Raw genomic sequence first — 17,927 nt, 5'->3', positions numbered from 1 at the left:
GACGCCCCCCTCTGCCTTGTCAACACCCCGCTCCCGGGGCGTTGACAACTTAATGAGCGGTATCGAAAATTACCGAGGTTTTTTGCTTTTTCGGGCGTTCGTGCGCCCCCCACGGAGAATGCGCCCTGGGCGGCCGCCCACATTGCCCATAGCTAGGACCGGCCCTGGTCAGAGGACGTGATGACGGGACAGAACAGATTCTCGTGTCGGCTACGTGTTAGCCACGTGTCGGCTACGTGTTAGCCACATGTCAGCTACGTGTCAGCTACGTGTCAGCTACGTGTCGGCTACGTGTTAGCCACGTGTCGGCTACGTGTTAGCCACATGTCAGCTACGTGTCGGCTACGTGTTAGCCACATGTCAGCTACGTGTCGGCTACGTGTTAGCCACATGTCAGCTATGTGTCGGCTACGTGTCGGCTACGTGTTAGCTACGTGTTAGCTACGTGTTAGCTATATGTCGGCTACGTGTTAGCTACGTGTCAGCTATGTGTCGACTACGTGTCGGCTACGCGTTAGCTACGTGTCAGCTACGTGTCGGCTACGTGTCAGCTACGTGTCAGCTACGTGTCGGCTACGTGTCAGCTACGTGTCGGCTACGTGTCGGCTACGTGTCAGCTACGTGTCGGCTACGTGTCGGCTACGTGTCGGCTACGTGTTAGCCACATGTTAGCCACGTGTCGGCTACGTGTTAGATACATGTTAGCCACGTGTCGGCTACGTGTTAGCCACGTGTCGGCTACGTGTCAGCTACGTGTCAGCTACGTGTCAGCTACGTGTCGGCTATGTGTCAACTACGTGTCGGCTACGTGTTAGCCACATGTTAGCCACATGTCGGCTACGTGTTAGCCACATATTAGCCACGTGTCGGCTACGTGTTAGCCACGTGTCGGCTACGTGTTAGCTACGTGTCAGCTACGTGTCGGCTACGTGTCAACTACGTGTCGGCTACGTGTTAGCCACATGTTAGCCACGTGTCGGCTACGTGTTAGATACATGTTAGCCACGTGTCGGCTACGTGTTAGCCACGTGTCGGCTACGTGTCGGCTAGGTGTTAGCCACGTGTTGGCCACGTGTCGGCTAGGTGTTAGCCACGTGTTGGCCACGTGTCAGCTACGTGTCAGCTACGTGTCAACTACGTGTCGGCTACGTGTCGGCTACGTGTCGGCTACGTGTCGGCCACGTGTCAGCTACGTGTCGGCTACGTGTTAGCTACGTGTCAGCTACGTGTCAGCTACGTTTTAGCTACGTGTCGGCTACGTGTCGGCTACGTGTCAGCTACATGTTAGCCACGTGTCGGCTACGTGTCGGCTACGCGTCGGCTACGTGTCGGCTACGTGTCAGCTACGTGTCAGCTACGTGTCGGCTACGTGTCGGCTACGTGTCAGCTACGTGTTGTCTACGTGTCGGCTACGTGTCAGCTACGTGTCGGCTACGTGTCGGCTACGTGTCGGCTACGTGTTAGCTACGTGTCGGCTACGTGTTAGCTACTGAAATCAGCTGATGTTAGCAAAACACGAGCTAACGAGTTATGTAAATCAGCTAGCCTGTTGGTGTTTTGTGTTCAGGTCCAGCTGTTTGTGTATAAACTGTAAATCTGATGAACTCTTCAGTTACTGCAGTTCCTGTTTCCTGTCATTAGCTCAGTGTTCTGCTAATGCTAACCATTGATGCTCAGGGTTGATGCTCGTCCCCCGAGCTCGTCTCCTCAGGCGTTGCACAGAATGTGGATCAGCCTGTTGAAGCCGCCAAACCGGACTGTTCCAGTGTAATCTGTGATCTGTGACTTCCTCATAACTGTCTCCGCTCTCCTGGAAACACGAAGCACGTGATGACGTGTTGACGGACACGCTGTCTGCTGTGCTTCATGGTTCTGTAGCTCCGGGGCTAAATGCTAACTGTGTTATTGTTTATTTCAGTGCAGAGCAGCTGTCAGCTGATTCATTCAAGCGTGTGATGTATGATCTGCTTCAGTGTTTGAGTAAACATCACGTGATCATGTGTATGAAAACCTTCTGGATCGTCTGACCACCAAACTCCGCCACAGTCCGGTTCAGAAGCGGGCCTCTGCTCGGCTCTGTTCTGTTTGTGACGGACGCCGCGAGCAGACGCGTCAATTTCCACAGAGCACCTCGAGCTGACAGGAAGCCAGACAGAGAAACAGCACAGAGAATCCTGTGGGTTTTCAAAATAAAACACCCCTTGCAAATATGCTCATATTTCCAGCGTCCAGTCTAACAGTGAACACAGCGACAGAACCTCTGAACCGGCAGTGTCCAGTCTAACAGTGAACACAGTGACAGAACCTCTGAACCAGCAGTGTCCAGTCTAACAGTGAACACAGTAACTGGTTACTGGTTCTGTACTGTAATCAGTGAGGCCCGGACACAGATGACTGTAGCAGCGCTCACAGTCACTCACAGACCGTCGTCTTCATGGCGTGCAGAGAAACTGCACACTGAAGAGGCTTCACCTGCAGGTCGTCACTACGGCAACCGCTACATTGCCACCTCCCGTCCCCGAGGAAACATCAGTCCTCCTCTGACCCCGACCATAAACACCTCCTCAACACAAAGACACCTCCCCCACCTCCAAAGAGCACGGGAAGCAGTCAGAGGTTTGACTGGAGCATCCAGAGGAGGAGGAGGAGGAGGAGGTGATGATGATGATGATGATGATGATGATGATGAAGTCAGCTTTGTTGTTTTGTTGCTCAGATGGAAACTGGGCGTCTTAAGACAGGAAGTCACAGAGCTGCAGACAGGAAACAGTAAACCCTGCCCAGCCTAACACACACACACACACACACACACACACACACACACACACACACACACACACTGCCAGCTTGGTTCTGCCTCATCTCGTCTCCTCCTCAGTCTCTGTACGCGGAGACGGAAAGTAACTGAGTACATTTACTTGAGTAAATGAAAACCACCTGATTCCTGCTGTGTTCACTGTTAGACCGGACACTGCCGGTTCAGAGGTTCTGTTACTGTGTTCACTGTTAGACTGGACACTGGTTCAGAGGTTCTGTTACTGTGTTCACTGTTAGACTGGACACTGCTGGTTCAGAGGTTCTGGTCCGGTCGTGTTCGCTGGAAGGAAGGTGCTGATGCTAGCTCATAGTGTCTCCACGACACGTTGCATAGCTGCTTCCACTCTTTGTGCTAAGCTAGGCTAACTGACATGCTTTGAGTACGGAGGCTGTGATTGGACAAAAGAGACAACAGATCTCAGATCAGCCACAGACAGATGTTATATAAGCTGCAGTGAACTCCATTAGAGCTGAAAGGAGATGATTCACACACATTATCTAATTACACACACACACACACACACACACACACACACTGACATCACCCTCTACAGAGAGATATAACACACACACTCCCATCTCCTAGCAACCCCGCTCGCCCACTCCCCCCTCCCTCCCCCTCTGTGTGCGTCACCAATTAAAGAGAACAGAGCCGAGCGAGAGACAATGACAGAGACAGAGAGACAGACACGCAGACAGACAGACAGACAGACAGACAGACACACACAGACACGCAGACAGACACACACAGACACGCAGACAGACACACACACAGACACACAGGCAGACAGACACACAGACAGACAGACAGACAGACAGACACACAGACAGACAGACACACAGACAGACAGACACAGACAGACAGACAGACACACGCAGACACACAGACAGACACACAGACAGACAGACAGGTTTCACTGAGGGTCTTCAGGAAGGAAACAGTTGGAAACCTTTCGGTTCCTTCCGGACCAGCAGACCTGCTCGGACTGCGAGGCTTCAGGCGACCCGGCATCGTCAGTGAGGTCCAAACACTGACGACTGGTTTTGGTTCTGGTTCAGCTCGGAGCTGCTGGATGAAGTTCAAGAACTCAACAAAAACATGAACACACATTGTTTTCATGACTTGAATAAAAACGGACTGATGATGTCATCGACAGCTTTAAAAGTCTGCATCTGATTGGGGGAACACCTGTGTGTATGTTATACATGTGACCCGCCCTACTCTGTCTCTGATTGGCTTACGCTAACGGAAGACCAGCCAATCAGGAGGCAGGGCAGGTCATGACTTTACACTCTTCAAAGAATTCACTAATACAAGTTTTCAAGATAAAACGCCACAGTTTAGAGTGTGCTTTTATTTTGACAGTCTCACGACTCACCTGTGTTGTTGACATGTGACACCTGTCAGGTGATCACAACATTTCTGACTACAACACTGAGAACTCAGAGCTCTCGTGTCATGCTGGGCGTTTGATAACGAGTGTCACTCAGGGCGTCCACACACTTTTGGCCATGTGTAGCTGAGAGGGGTCACGAGGTCACCAAGTGTTCACTGGGCTCCATCTAAAGCTAACCATGCACTTAGTGCCCGCCTTGCTCTGCGCCACAGCGGTTTCCACGGCAACCACACGCAGCAGCACATGTGAGCTGCCGTGGCGACGAAACGGTGTGAAGCTGCAGCTGTTTGTCGTTTACGGACGGCGTCATGTGACCGGTGGTGCAGCGGCGTGGTGTGTTTGTGTCTCTGCAGGGTGGAGGCCGTACTGTTTATACTCCTGCTACACTATGAGCGAGGGGGGGAGGGGGCGAGAGACACGACACACGGGGAGAGAGAGAGAGGCTGAGTGTAAACACAGGAAGTGCAGATTTATTTGATCACAGTTAAATACGTCCTCATGCTGAGAAGCCCACGGGTTCAGACTTCATCTCAATCCGGCGATCATGTCGGATCCACGGCTTGTTCTGTGCTTTTATTTTGACGGGATGTCTGTTTTTGTTTTGCTGTCTCGGCCTGAAAATGTTTGAAAATGTTTCAGAGCGACCTGGAGCTCCACGTCAGGCGCAGAGTCATCGATTCATTCAGCTGCTCAATTCATGACTGAGCGTCTTTCAGCCTTTTACTTCACCTGCAGCAGCTGATATCACTGCCTAGTCCAGCAGCAGTCAGCCCAGAACCAGAACCAGACCCAGCAGCAGCTGATCTCACTGCCTAGTCCAGCAGCAGTCAGCCCAGCTCGGCGTCTGTCTTTCAGCCTTTTATTTCACCAAGCTCTCACCAACCACTAAAAGTCAGTCCCACATTTACTCTTGTCCGGCGGCTTCTTGCTCGCTCACTCTCTCCTTTTCTCTTCTTAGCTTCCTCCGTCAGCGTCCTCTTCACTCTCTTCTCCTCTGCCATCATGTCCATAGAAGCTGCTGAGCCTGGTTACCTCCTCTTCTTCTTCCTGGTCGTCCATAACGCCTGTTGGTACAAACACTCAGTTCGTCAGCTTGGCGGTGAGCTCAGAGCGACGGGTACCCGTCGCTCTGAGCTCACCGCCAAGCTGACGAACTGAGCTAACAGCAGCTACAGCTGTCAGCAGTTTACTTCACTGTCCATCATAAACTCTGTAAATCACAGAGAGTTGAGGCGGAGCAGCCGGAGGACATCAGAGGGAATTTCCTCCATAAAATGTTTTCGTCAGCGTCCTCTTCACTCTCTGCTCCTCTGCCATTATTTCAGAAGAAGAAGACGGCTAACAAACCGAGCTAACGTTAGATGAATTTAGTTTTTTCTTGGGTCAAAGTTTCTTTTTTTCCGCGAGCGGAGACACTTGAGTCGCTCGCTGTCTGGACGTGTCTGCAGCAGCGAGGGTCAGAAACTGAAGTCCTGAAAGCTGATCTCAGACGTCTGGAGAGGGAAGAAGCCTGAACGTCCCACGGGGACATTTCACAAACAGTCGATGAATAATAAATGCTCAAAGTCCAGCAGTCAATACAAACAAGCATCACTGTCATTTCTGCTCCAGCCTCACATCCACAGCTGAAGACAGACGTTAAAACAGAGAACACATGTAAACATCTGCACGCTGAGGTGTTCACCTCCACCTCTTCAGCTCCAGCAGCTGGAGGACAAAAGCAAACCTCCGTAACAAACGTGCACTGTGCAATGAATCGAATTTTGATCACGATTTCGATTTTGTTGTCAAACGATCTCAAAAATCATATAATCGAGTTTAAACAATTTATTTTCCACTTTTCATTACACAAGTGAGGAGGTGTGTCGGTGTTCAAAGACAGTGAGTGAGACTGAAAGCGAACGAGACGAATCCGACGAGAAGCAGCAGCACATAATGTGCAAGATTTACTACAAGGCAACAGCTGCTCCTCTTGGTAACGCTACAAATTTATTCAGCCATCTCAAACAAAAGCACAAAGTCACTCACGACGAATTAATAAAGAAACAAAAAGACAAAGTCGGTGCCACAACCAGCAAGACGTCAACACAAACTCAGAGAGGCACAAGACATCAGGCTACGTTAACACAGAGCGGGTATGCTGAGAAACCAATATTTCCAAAATTACATCGTGCACATAGCATCGCTTTCAAAAAAGTTTTCGTTTGCATCAACCTGCATAAATACGCCATGGAGCGCCGTCATAACTACGCCAAGCCTCTGGGCGGCTGCTTCATGATCATCGTCACAAAGGTAAACACTGGGCGCACTTTTTAAACTCGACTCGTTTTCAGAGGCGAATTCACCGTTTGAGTGTAAAAGATACAAACCAAGGGAAATGTCTCAGTTTTTAAAATACCCATGAACGTGTAAACGTGGCCTAACAGCTGCCACTGGATATTTCTTAGCTGAAGATGGAAGATGCTGATTCCTCATTGATGCTTATTATTATATTTATTTTGTTCTATGAATACAGAGAATTTGCAGAGCAGCTGGATCCATAGTTTATTTTGGATACATTTTTTTATTTATGTCTTATTTAATGTTCCATAAAGTATATTTATTTTATTGATTTTATGCTTTATACATTGCAAAACAGCTGTAAAGTCCATATTTGTAGCCCAGATTTATTTTCAATTTAAATATTTTGCATAAAGAATCAATAACAAAGAGTTTTTTGAGAGAGAGAGATGCTGAATAAATGCTGTGAAACTCAAAATTACTCGTTTGAATAATCGTGATACTGATTTTTTTCCATAATCGAGTGTGTTGGTTTGGTCTGTCCATCATGGACCTTCTGGGATCAGGTTAGACCCGGACAGGCGGATGTGATGATGATGTTCTGTTCGCTGTTTCCGCCGTGCAGATCAGATCCACCCACACGATTCTCTCGTTTATCTGCATTAGCGTGGACGCTGACGACTGTCTGTCTCCACAGATGTCGAGCTACAAGCGAGCTACGCTGGAGGAGGTGGAAGTGTCGGACTCTCCGGGTGAAGCGGCCTCGTATCCTGACGCAGTGGAGGTCAGTGAACGCAACACACACACACACACACACACACACACACACAGAATCAGTCCAGAATCATGAAGAAAGGTGAAGTTTAGTTGGATAACTGGTCCCAGGTGGAGTCCTGGAGAGATTCTTTAAATCCCCGGACACGGTCACAGAGCCAGACCTCGGGCTGGGCTCAGACTGAAAACACAAAATGAGGCCACCAGCTACAAAGAGAGGAGCAGCAAGGGGGTCTGGACCACTGCCAGCCAGAGACTGGTCCAACAAATGTGGACTCTCTGGAAGGAGGAGGCAGCTTGTAAAGGAGGTTCAGGAGGTCTAAGATGTCGGTCAGTAAGGAATGTGATCCAGGAGGTTTGAGTCCTGAAATAATGTTTAAAGTATCAGACACTGGTGTTAGAGTCTACCTTCCAGTGAGCAGCTGGGTTTGCTGAGCCCGGTTCTGTTAGCTCCTTCAGCACCAGGAGGCAGTGACAGTGTTTGTGTGTCTCAGGTGGGCTTCAGGAAGGGGGGCGTGGATATTCTGGGCCGGAGGACTCAGCTGGAGGTTCTGCTCTCAGTCCTGCTGCTCGCTGCCCTCCTGGCTCTGCTGGCATGTCTGCTGGTTCTGGGTCTCGGATTCAGCTCCGGTAACAACATGAACACCTTCCTCTGTCTTTCCTTTCCTACCCCCACTTCACTCCTCTCCTTCCTCCCTTTTCCATTCCTGCTCCTCCTTTCCTTTCCTTCCCTGCTCCTCCTTTCCTTCCCTGCGTCCTCCTTTCCTTCCCTGCCTCTCCTTGCTTTATTGTTTGTTTCCTTTCTGTTCATTTCCTGCCCTCACCCATCCTTCCTCCCCGCCGCCTCTCCCTTTCTACCTCGGCCACTTCTCAGCCTCCTGTTTCCTTTCCTTTCTTGTCTTCTCCTTTTCTTGTCATATCCCATCCCTCCCTTCCTCCCTTGCCTCTCATTTCTTTCCTTTCCTCCCCCCGCCCATCCCCTACTCCTCTGCCGCCTCATCGCTTTCCTTTCCTGCCTCCTCCCTTCCTTATCTTCTCTTGTCGTCTTTAGTTTACCCTTATTTTTATCTTTCCCATGATGCCGTGCAGACAGTGGGCGTGGCCTGTGCCTGTCCGAGGCGTGCATCACGGTGGCGAGTCAGATGGTGGAGGCGATGGACCGCGGCGCTGACCCGTGTCAGGACTTCTACCAGTTCGCCTGCGGAGGCTGGATGAGGAAGAACCCGCTGCCTGATGGACGGCCGCGCTGGTCCACGTTCAACAGCATCTGGGAGCAGAACCAGGCGCTGCTCAAACACCTGCTGGGTGAGACGGGTGGAGAGGGAGACGGGTGGAGGGGGATGAGCAGAGAGAGTGAGACAGGTGAGACAGGTGCTCTTCAGGTCTTTGCTGATCTTTTGTCTTACTCTCAGAAAACGGGACGTTTAACGGCAGCAGCGAGGCGGAGAGGAAGACTCAGTCTTACTACCTGTCGTGTCTCAACACTCAGAGGATCGAGGAGCTCGGAGCTCAGCCTCTCATCGACCTCATCACCAAGGTAACCATGTGCATGCTTCGTCACCACGGCAACCGCTTCAGCTGAGCTATAGCAGCATCACATGGTCCAACAAAGAGCCAGTGAAAGCTGCGATCAAAGTTGAAACACTTTATGTCAAAAACAATCTTTAGTTGAAGAAATGAAATGAACAAAATGAAGATTTGTCCCGTGTGGATCTTTGATGTTAGTAAATGAATCATCAGCAAACAGGAGAACAATTTGATTCCTCATCTTTAAAAAAGTTTAACTATATTCTGTTTTGTTCAGTCACAGGTGTTCTGTTCAGGTTCTAATTCAAATCATCAGTATGTTTGTGCTGAAGACCTGGACTGTTTTTATGTCTAGATCGGGGGCTGGAACGTGACGGGTCCCTGGGAGAAGGAGAACTTCATGGAGGTGCTGAAGGTGGTTTCTGGTCCCTACAAAGCTCAGCCTTTCTTCAGTGTCGGAGTCAGCGCTGATCCCAAAAACTCCAACAGCAACGTCATCCAGGTAAATCCAGAACCAGAACCAGGCAAACCAGACCACAGGGAGTTGAGATTGAGCTGACAAGAAGTACAGTCAGTTTTCAAAATAAAACACTATTATGAACTGACTCCAGACTGAAGAGTTATTTAATGTTCAAACTGCTAAAGTTTATTGGTGAGACGAGGTTCAACACTTTGTGAAAACTGTTTGTGGACTCACGGTTTAAATGAGTTTCTGGATTTCACCGTCGACAATCCAGAATTTTATTCAAAGATTCAGAGAAATCTCTGCACGTAAGGGGCAAGACCCAAAACCAGCACAGACCTCCGTGACCTCCGACCCATCAGGCAGCACTGCATTAAAAACCCACATGATATCACTACATGGGCTCAGGATCCCTTCAGTTCATCTCTGCATCTACAAATGAAGTTCAGAGACAGAACAACATCCAGAAGCATCTCGATGATTTTCAGGGACCAACGATGGTCACACGTCGGTAGTTTGATGGAAGTTTGTTAAAAAACAAAAAGAGTTTGTTACATATCTGATGATCTGTGTTCTCTCTGCCTCTGCCCAGGTGGACCAATCAGGGCTCTTCCTGCCATCCAGGGACTATTACCTCAACAAGACAGCCAATGAGAAAGTGAGAATTCTTGAAGCTGGATGTGTGTTGTCATTGCAGCTGGGATGTGACTTGTTTGACGAAAGAAATGAGACATTTGTCCTAATTCCAGGTGTTGGTGGCGTACCTGGACTACATGGTGGAGCTCGGGATGCTGCTCGGGGGTGAGAGAACTTCCACTCAGCTTCAGATGCAGCAGATTCTGGAGTTTGAGACAGCGCTCGCCAACATCACCGTCCCACAGGACCAACGGCGAGACGAGGAGAAGATCTACCACAAGGTCACCATCGCCGAATTACAGGTGAGGTTAACGTCACCTGAGGGGTTCACTGAATGTGACGGTTTGTATGAGCCACGAGTCCCCCACAGACTGTCTAAAACCTGGACGTAGTCTCTGTGACGTCCCCGCAGACTGTCTAAAACCTGGACGTAGTCTCCGTGACGTCCCCGCAGACTGTCTAAAACCTGGACGTAGTCTCCGTGACGTCCCCGCAGACTGTCTAAACCTGGACGTAGTCTTGGTCCAGGCACATTGTTGTCTTATAACATTGTGGTCATGGCTGCAGATGCGTGCTGACATCATCGTGTACTGAGTGGCAGAGTACGAACAGTATTAATCTGTTTCATAGACCTCCTGTGATTAACGGCCGTCACGTCGTCACATTCATTGATCATAATTAGCTTCTAAACAATCAGTAATAAATCTGGGTATCAGGCTGGTGTTCTGTCGTAGAGTGCAGTGTCTCTCTCTCTGCTGCAGCTCTCTGTCCTTCAGGGTTGCAGATGCTTCTGGGGTCACCATGGCAACAGTTGCCAAGAGCTGTTGCTACGTGCCTGCATCTCTGTAGCAGAGCGGTTAGATAACAGGTTGTTATATAAACATGGCTGATATGAAGATGAAGGAGGCTTCAGACGGACGTCTGGAGGTTGACTTTGACCTTTTCCTTCGTCCCGACTTCATTTACGTCAACGTGTTTTCATGTCGTTCATCATTTTTAGTGTTTGTGGACAGATGGGCAAAGTGAGCGCCCTCTACAGGTCAGCCCAGCCCTGGTCTCATCATTAATTCATGTTTTAAAGTCATTCGTCCAGTAAAATTAGAAAACACCAGCCAAGAAGCTTCAGTTCTGCTTCTTTTATTTTTCATATTAAACGTCAGTCTGAAGTTGGCAGGTTGTTTTGATGAGTACAAACATGGACGTCTTCTCTCTGAAGCTGACGCAGACAGCAGGGATTAGTTTTTCATCTCAGCACCCCCCCCCCGGGTGGTGCAGTCTGCTCCCACACTGAGGATTACTGAGACAGACAGACAGTCGTAAACGTTGTCCTCTTACTGTCCAGATGTGACAGTCCAGATGAGAGAAGATCTGAGCCTTCAGTTATTAGAGCGGGCAGCTCTCGGTTCAGTTCAGCCTCTCAGGCTGCTTCGTTAATCAGAGGAAGACCTGCAGACATGACGTGGGGCTGAATAAAACACAGTACAAATGTTAAACCGCTCCTCCTGGGTGATCCCGAGGAGTTCCCAGGCCGGACGGCGATAGTTCAGGGTCCATATTTAAACATCTTTTCTTTGTTGGTGTTTCAGCTGCTGGCTCCAGCCGTGGACTGGTTGGACTACCTGTCGTCCTCTCTGTCTCCTTTGGAGCTGAACGACACTGAACCCGTCGTCCTGTACGCCAAAGAGTACCTGCAGCAGGTGTCCGACCTCATCAACAAGACCGACCGCAGGTCAGAAACAGTCAGACACGACACACTGCGTAGAAATGAGCATTTGTTTTTTTCTTTTATTTCACTGGCATGTCACCGGCTCCACGGCCCGGGCCTGTAAACCTCTGTCTGTCTGTCTGTCTGTCTGTCTGTCTGTCTGTCTGTCTGTCTGTCTGTCTGTCTGTCTGTCTGTCTGTCTGTCTGTCTGTCTTCACAGTCTGTTGAATAACTACATGATGTGGACGCTGGTTCAGAAGAGCGTCGGCAGTTTGGATCAACGTTTCGAGAACGCTCAGGACAAACTGCTGGAGAGTCTCTATGGGACCAAGAAGGTACCGGTACTTCTACTACAAGTACTCCTGTTACTGCTATGACTACTGCAAATAGTTCTGTGGTACTACTACTGTTACTGATACAGTTATTTTATTTCCTACAGCAGGTATAAATACTTCTAATGACTATAAGACTACAGTTCGGTTGGTAATCCTCAGTCCTGTTCATAGAACTGGACCTTTAACTGTCTGTATTTCTTCGTCTTATTGGCTTTAAAGGGCACTTAGCTTTAACTGGTACCAGTTTGAAGCGTTCCCACTTGGCTCTAATGGGTTTCTTTGGTTCTGTTTGGTTCTAACCTTCTCTTACTGGTTTCACAACTCCTGGTTCCAATTAGGTAGCTACACCTGAGCGTGTATACATGGGGATGCTGGTTCTAGCCAATTGGTTCTGTGTAGACTATCTTTACCTGGTTCTGCCTGGACCTGGCTTTAACTGGTACCAACTGGTTCTGGTTTGTTGCAGTCCTGCACCCCCCGCTGGCAGACTTGTATCTTGAACACGGACGAGATTCTGGGCTTTGCTCTGGGAGCGCTCTTCGTCAAGGCGTCCTTCGACAAACACAGCAAAGAGATCGTGAGTCACAGTTCACACCTGAAGGACTGAAGATCACAACCTGGTTCAGGTGGTCCTGGTTCTGGTTTGGTCCGGTCCGTCACCTGTCCTTCTGTCTCTTTCAGGCCGAGGAGATGATTAACGCAATCCGCTCTGCGTTCAAAGAAGGTCTGGACCGACTCAGCTGGATGGACGACCACACAAGACAGGCTGCCAAAGAAAAGGTAGAGAGGCAGGTGGACAGACAGGTGGACAGACAGGTGGAATTACAGGTATTAATTGTTCTGTGTCTGTTTATCCTTCGTTAGGCAGATGCAATCTACGACATGATTGGTTTCCCAGAATTCATCCTGGACCCCAAAGAGCTGGACGATGTTTACGATGGGGTGAGTGGGACAGGTTGTCCAGTGTTTTCATTGGTTGAACATCACCAGGTGATTCTCTGCTGCCCCCTGCTGGTTCTAACTGTGTTCTGTTTCAGTATGAAGTGTCGGACGACAGCTTCTTCCAGAACACGTTGAACTTCTACAACTTCTCATCCCGAGTGATGGCCGACCAGCTGAGGAAGACTCCCAACAAAGACCAGTAAGAATGATGAAGACTAGTAAGACACCAACAGGAAACACACTATGTCCATCCAATATCCAATCCTGATTCCCTTCCTTGCTCTGAGTCATATAAACCCGCCCAACCCCAAACCCCCAATAACTGCTGGTTAGACAACAGAACCGGGACCGGGTTGGAGCACAGCTTCAACAGGGAATAACGTCACAGTACCGAGGTGATTCACAGACTTCATGATGGAAACATTGATCAGCCATGTAGCTAACTGAACTGACTCAGCCCGGGATGCCAGGAGCCAAACCCAGCAAGAAAACCACCTGATAGACTGCTGTGTTCACTGTTAGACTGGACACTGCTGGTTCAGAGGTTCTGTCGCTGTGTTCACTGTTAGACTGGACACTGCTGGTTCAGAGTTTGTCTACTGCCAAACACAACATTAGACCTGGAGTTTGTAGCTTAAACTCTTACAACCCCTGGGCTCTTTGAGGGACTGCTATGACCAGAAAATAACTCCTCTCCTCTCCTTGTCTCCTCTCCTTGTCTCATCCTCTCCTCTCCTCCTCCAGGTGGAGTATGACTCCTCCTGCAGTTAATGCCTACTACATGCCCACTAAGAACGGCATCGTCTTCCCTGCTGGGATCCTACAAGCTCCTTTCTACGCCCACGACCACCCCAAGTCTGTTCACCTCTAGAATCTACCTGTCTGTGTGTCCACCTGTCTGTGTGTCCACCTGTCTGTGTGTCCACCTGTCTGTGTGTCTGTCATTAGAGTTTTGAATAACTGATTTTGTATAGTTGGACTGCAGATATATTGACACTTAACGGACTCGATTGTGATGAAAATTCCTGATCTCATTCCTGGTCTCCATTCAGTTTGATTGACTCCATGATACACACTCTAGCGCCATCCTCAGGACAAACTTTACATGTTTATCTCCATGACAGTTAGACTGTATCAGTCTCTGGTTTCTGGACTCTCCAGGTCTTTGGAGAAACCTTTTAAACTTGGGTATTCTGTCTTTGTGTTTCCAGAGCCTTGAACTTTGGTGGGATTGGAGTGGTGATGGGTCATGAGCTCACCCATGCCTTCGATGATCAGGGTAAGTGTGTGTCTCTGGTCCGAGGTGATGACGAGCACAGAATTTGGTCTTATTGGGAACACTGGATAGTGGTGCACTTTATTAATCGGCCCCCTCCTCCATTTGCTGGTCAGGTCGTGAGTACGATAAAGAAGGTAACTTGAGGCCGTGGTGGCAGAACTCGTCAGTGGAGGCGTTTCGTCAGAGAACTGAATGTATGGTTGATCAGTACAGCCGCTACGTTGTCAACGGAGAACACGTCAACGGAAAACAGACGCTCGGAGAAAACATCGCCGACAACGGAGGACTGAAGGCTGCGTACCACGTTAGTATGAACTGATCTGAGCTGTGTTAATGTGAGGCGACAGAACATCACCTCGTATAATGTGTGTTTGTCTTCAGGCCTATCGGTCGTTTGTCAAGAAGAGTGGAGAGGAGAAGAGACTTCCGGCCGTCAACCTGACCAATGATCAGCTCTTCTTTGTGGGATTTGCTCAGGTGAGATGCAGCAAGACCAGGCATCATCCTCATGTTTTATGCTGATGATATAGTGATGCATGTAGAGTCTGAACTCACTGGCTGATTAGAAACCGTGTCAGACTGAAGGGAAACGAAGCGTACGTTGGGTCTGATCATCATCTGCTTTGTGTTCAGGTGTGGTGTTCAGTTCGAACACCAGAGAGCGCTCATGAGGGCCTGATGACCGACCCCCACAGCCCGCCCCAATACAGAGTCATCGGCACGCTCGCCAACTCTCCGGACTTTAGCCGCCACTTCAACTGCCCCGCGGGGACGCCCATGAACCCCATGAAGCGCTGCGAGGTCTGGTAGACAGAGGATAGAAGAGTCAGAGGGAAGGGTCGGGGGTTAATTAAGTCAGTCTGTTAATTAACAGGTCGGTATGTTAGTTAGGAAACAGGCAGGTGAGTTTCTGAATTAGTGTCTTAATTAGAGGACTTGGATCGTTTATCTGGAGGTGATCAGGTGTTCGTTAAAGGTGTAATCTTTGGTTAATATAAATGTGTTAATTAGAGACGATCAGACTGACTTCCTGTCTGGAATCTGGACTCAGTGGACTTCACGGAGACATGAAGGACTGACGATAATGAAGATGTAGATGCTGATGAAGCCACATGGGACGATGTTGCTGATTTCTGCTTTATCACCGTTATTGATTATTATTATTATTATTATTATTATTGTTATTAATGGGCTTTGGTTTGTGTGTGTGTGTGTGTGTGTGTGTTGAATGAATGAGCTCTGTAACTCTCTCTAATGACATCACTGTGATGACCTCATACAAACTTTAACTATTACATCATCAGTCGGCCGTGTGCGTGCATAAAGACGACTCCGGAAGTTGTCGTCTTTTTTTTTTTTTTTTTTTTTTTTAAGGTGCGATTTTCAGACGTTCAACTCAGATTTTGAGATAATTAAATAATAATTTAATTTATTCTTATATATTAAAGGATTATTTGCATGGTTGACGTTTTTAAGGAGTAAAAACATGGCATGGCTTTCTTGTTATTTTAAGACTTTTTTTACCTCTTAAAATGTTCCTGAACCATGTAGATAATCTACAGTCCATTCTTTATCCCATTCAAATTGGCTTAATTACATCAGTATTAAATTACCAGAATTTAAAGTCCTAACGTGCCCCTTCATTTTTTTAATTTAGGTGCAAACTCAGGGGTTCACTCCAAATTCTGCATTAAGATTTTAATAGATTTCGAACGCCGTGTGAATATTAAAACTTTGACTGAGTAATTATGTCACGCACGCGTAAAGCTGGTATCTGACCGAACGTGTTTAAGCTGAGGTGCCATTTTCAGGTGTTTAAACCAGATTTGGAGGTAATTAAGTAACACATTAATTGATTATGATGGATTATTTGCATGGTTTAACTTTTTTTAAGGAGTAAAAAAAACATAAGAATTAAACTAAATAGCATGAAAACTAATGATATGGAATTTCTTGTTATTTGGTACATATTACTCCTTAAAATGTTCTTAAAGCAGATAATCTAATCTACAATCAGCATTTAATGGTGAATTTAATTAGATGTCAGTGATGTAAGAACGAAACATGTTGCTGTTTGTAGAAGAACTTTAAACCACTGCACGTCGACCATCTGTAACCACTAACCGCCATGCTGGTGTTGTCACGGTAACTGACACACAACCTCAAACAGACTGTGGAGATTGGTGTTAATTAGTGACACCTTTAAAAATGACAATTATTCTCTGAAAACGCCTTTAAAAAGTGAAATCCCCTCAAATCCTGTTAATTGATATTTAATTGGAACACAACACCTTCATGTAAATAAAATCTCATTACAATATGTTAATTATAACCTTAAAATGTTTTTAAATACCTTAATTTCATCAGTATTAACGGGTCAATTAATGAGTTTTGAGGGATTTTGGGGTCCCCTTCATTTTTACCTGAAAATTCAGGGTTCATTTAAAAATTCAATTAAAATGAGGTTTTAATAATATTGTGAGCGCTGCGTTAAAATATGTTATGGCCACTTTAGGGTTAATTAAGAAAATATGTCATATTTGTTTTTGGTCACGTTTAAGAAAAAAAAAACATTAATTTATCTGTTGAAGTTTTAATTAAGACATTAATTATATGCTAATTTAGGACAGTTCTGTACACTATAAACCAGAAGTAACCACAAACCGCCATGTTGTCATGTTAAGCGATACAGATCAGTTCATTTTAAACTGATGAAACTTAATTGACATCAGCGGCTTCAACGAAGAATCAAAGAATCTCCTTAAAGACTCGATTTTATGATAAAAGCGACGTTTGATTGTTGCCTTAAAATTTTAAATGAACGGCTTAAAAAGTGGAAGTGACGTGACATGATGTCACATGACACGTCTAAAGCCGCTGTCATGTGACAGATGTGAGGCGTTCAGGGATTTCCAGCTAAAACGAGCATCAGGTCGTCGACTCTGAAACACCCCAGATGGACCAGTGAAAGAAAGAAAACAGATGATTTTATTCAAAAAAATAAAGTATATAAAATATAATATTTAGTAAATATGAAGAGTTTTAAAGACCTTACCTCAGTTTCATTACCCATAATCCCCTAGTATTCATGTTCAGTGCAGGTAATCAACTTTAACAGCAGGGGGCGCTGTCACCCTGCTCACCTGGACTCACTGTATACTGTGTGTGTGTGTGTGTGTTTGTTGCTTCGCCTCCTGATGACATCACCGTCCAATCCTGTGCAGCTCCTGTGTGTGTCGTCGTGTGTTCAGCAGAAGAAGAAGCTGCTTCCTGCCAAAGACGTTTCTGTTTCTGTGTGTTTGTATATCTATGTTTGTGAGGACCCGTGTGCGTCCTGAAGGTCTTTGCCTTATGAGGACATTTAAAGGTTTTGGTTTAGGGGTCAGGGTGGGGGTGCGGCATGTCAGTGAGTCCTCACAAGTATAGAAATATAAGTGTGTGTGTGTGTGTGTGTGTGTGTGTGTGTCAGGAGTCTCCGCTGTGTAATAATCTGTGTGTACAGTAGACGACAGTAGATCTGGTCCTGTGTCCTGAAGGGAGGGGCGTCGCCGCTGCTCATCCAATCAGAAAGCTGCATTTACAAACTGTCATGGATCTACAGAAACATAATAAACACTGAACATAATAAAGATTATCTGTGATACGTACATGTCATCTGCTTTACTTCAAAATAAAGGATCTGAGTTCATGTGCCGCGTTTAACAACACTTCTTCAGTCCAAGTATGAAATCCAAATGTTCTACCTGTACCCGACAAACTACCTGTACCCGAC

General features: G+C 47.3%; 1 protein-coding gene across 3 annotated transcripts in view; it reads left to right on the top strand.

Moving 5' to 3' along the window:
• ece2b (endothelin converting enzyme 2b) overlaps positions 1-17,843 on the top strand; it is a 19,238-nt gene extending 1,395 nt beyond the window's left edge. The window contains exons 2-20 of one of the 3 annotated variants that reach the window (XR_003462654.1): positions 7,192-7,278; positions 7,763-7,898; positions 8,358-8,573; positions 8,681-8,805; positions 9,151-9,297; positions 9,851-9,916; positions 10,008-10,196; positions 11,481-11,623; positions 11,820-11,934; positions 12,398-12,511; positions 12,616-12,714; positions 12,799-12,876; positions 12,972-13,075; positions 13,621-13,731; positions 14,088-14,155; positions 14,269-14,459; positions 14,537-14,632; positions 14,789-17,332; positions 17,591-17,843. Coding sequence is in view for 2 of the 3 variants with exons in the window: in XM_019277406.2 (XP_019132951.2) it covers positions 7,192-7,278; positions 7,763-7,898; positions 8,358-8,573; positions 8,681-8,805; positions 9,151-9,297; positions 9,851-9,916; positions 10,008-10,196; positions 11,481-11,623; positions 11,820-11,934; positions 12,398-12,511; positions 12,616-12,714; positions 12,799-12,876; positions 12,972-13,075; positions 13,621-13,731; positions 14,088-14,155; positions 14,269-14,459; positions 14,537-14,632; positions 14,789-14,965 (2,262 nt within the window). In the remaining variant the exon portion in view is untranslated. Of the gene's footprint in view, positions 1-7,191; positions 7,279-7,762; positions 7,899-8,357; positions 8,574-8,680; positions 8,806-9,150; positions 9,298-9,850; positions 9,917-10,007; positions 10,197-11,480; positions 11,624-11,819; positions 11,935-12,397; positions 12,512-12,615; positions 12,715-12,798; positions 12,877-12,971; positions 13,076-13,620; positions 13,732-14,087; positions 14,156-14,268; positions 14,460-14,536; positions 14,633-14,788 lie in introns of all 3 variants that reach the window. The other 2 variants (XM_019277406.2, XM_019277410.2) reach the window with 2 other exon arrangements.
• The last annotated feature ends 84 nt before the right edge of the window (positions 17,844-17,927 follow it).

This window comes from Larimichthys crocea, chromosome VII (assembly GCF_000972845.2).
Source record: "Larimichthys crocea isolate SSNF chromosome VII, L_crocea_2.0, whole genome shotgun sequence".
NCBI lineage: Eukaryota > Metazoa > Chordata > Actinopteri > Sciaenidae > Larimichthys > Larimichthys crocea.
Note: the sequence above shows the minus strand (reverse complement) of the source record. Positions and strands in the feature narration are given on the sequence as shown.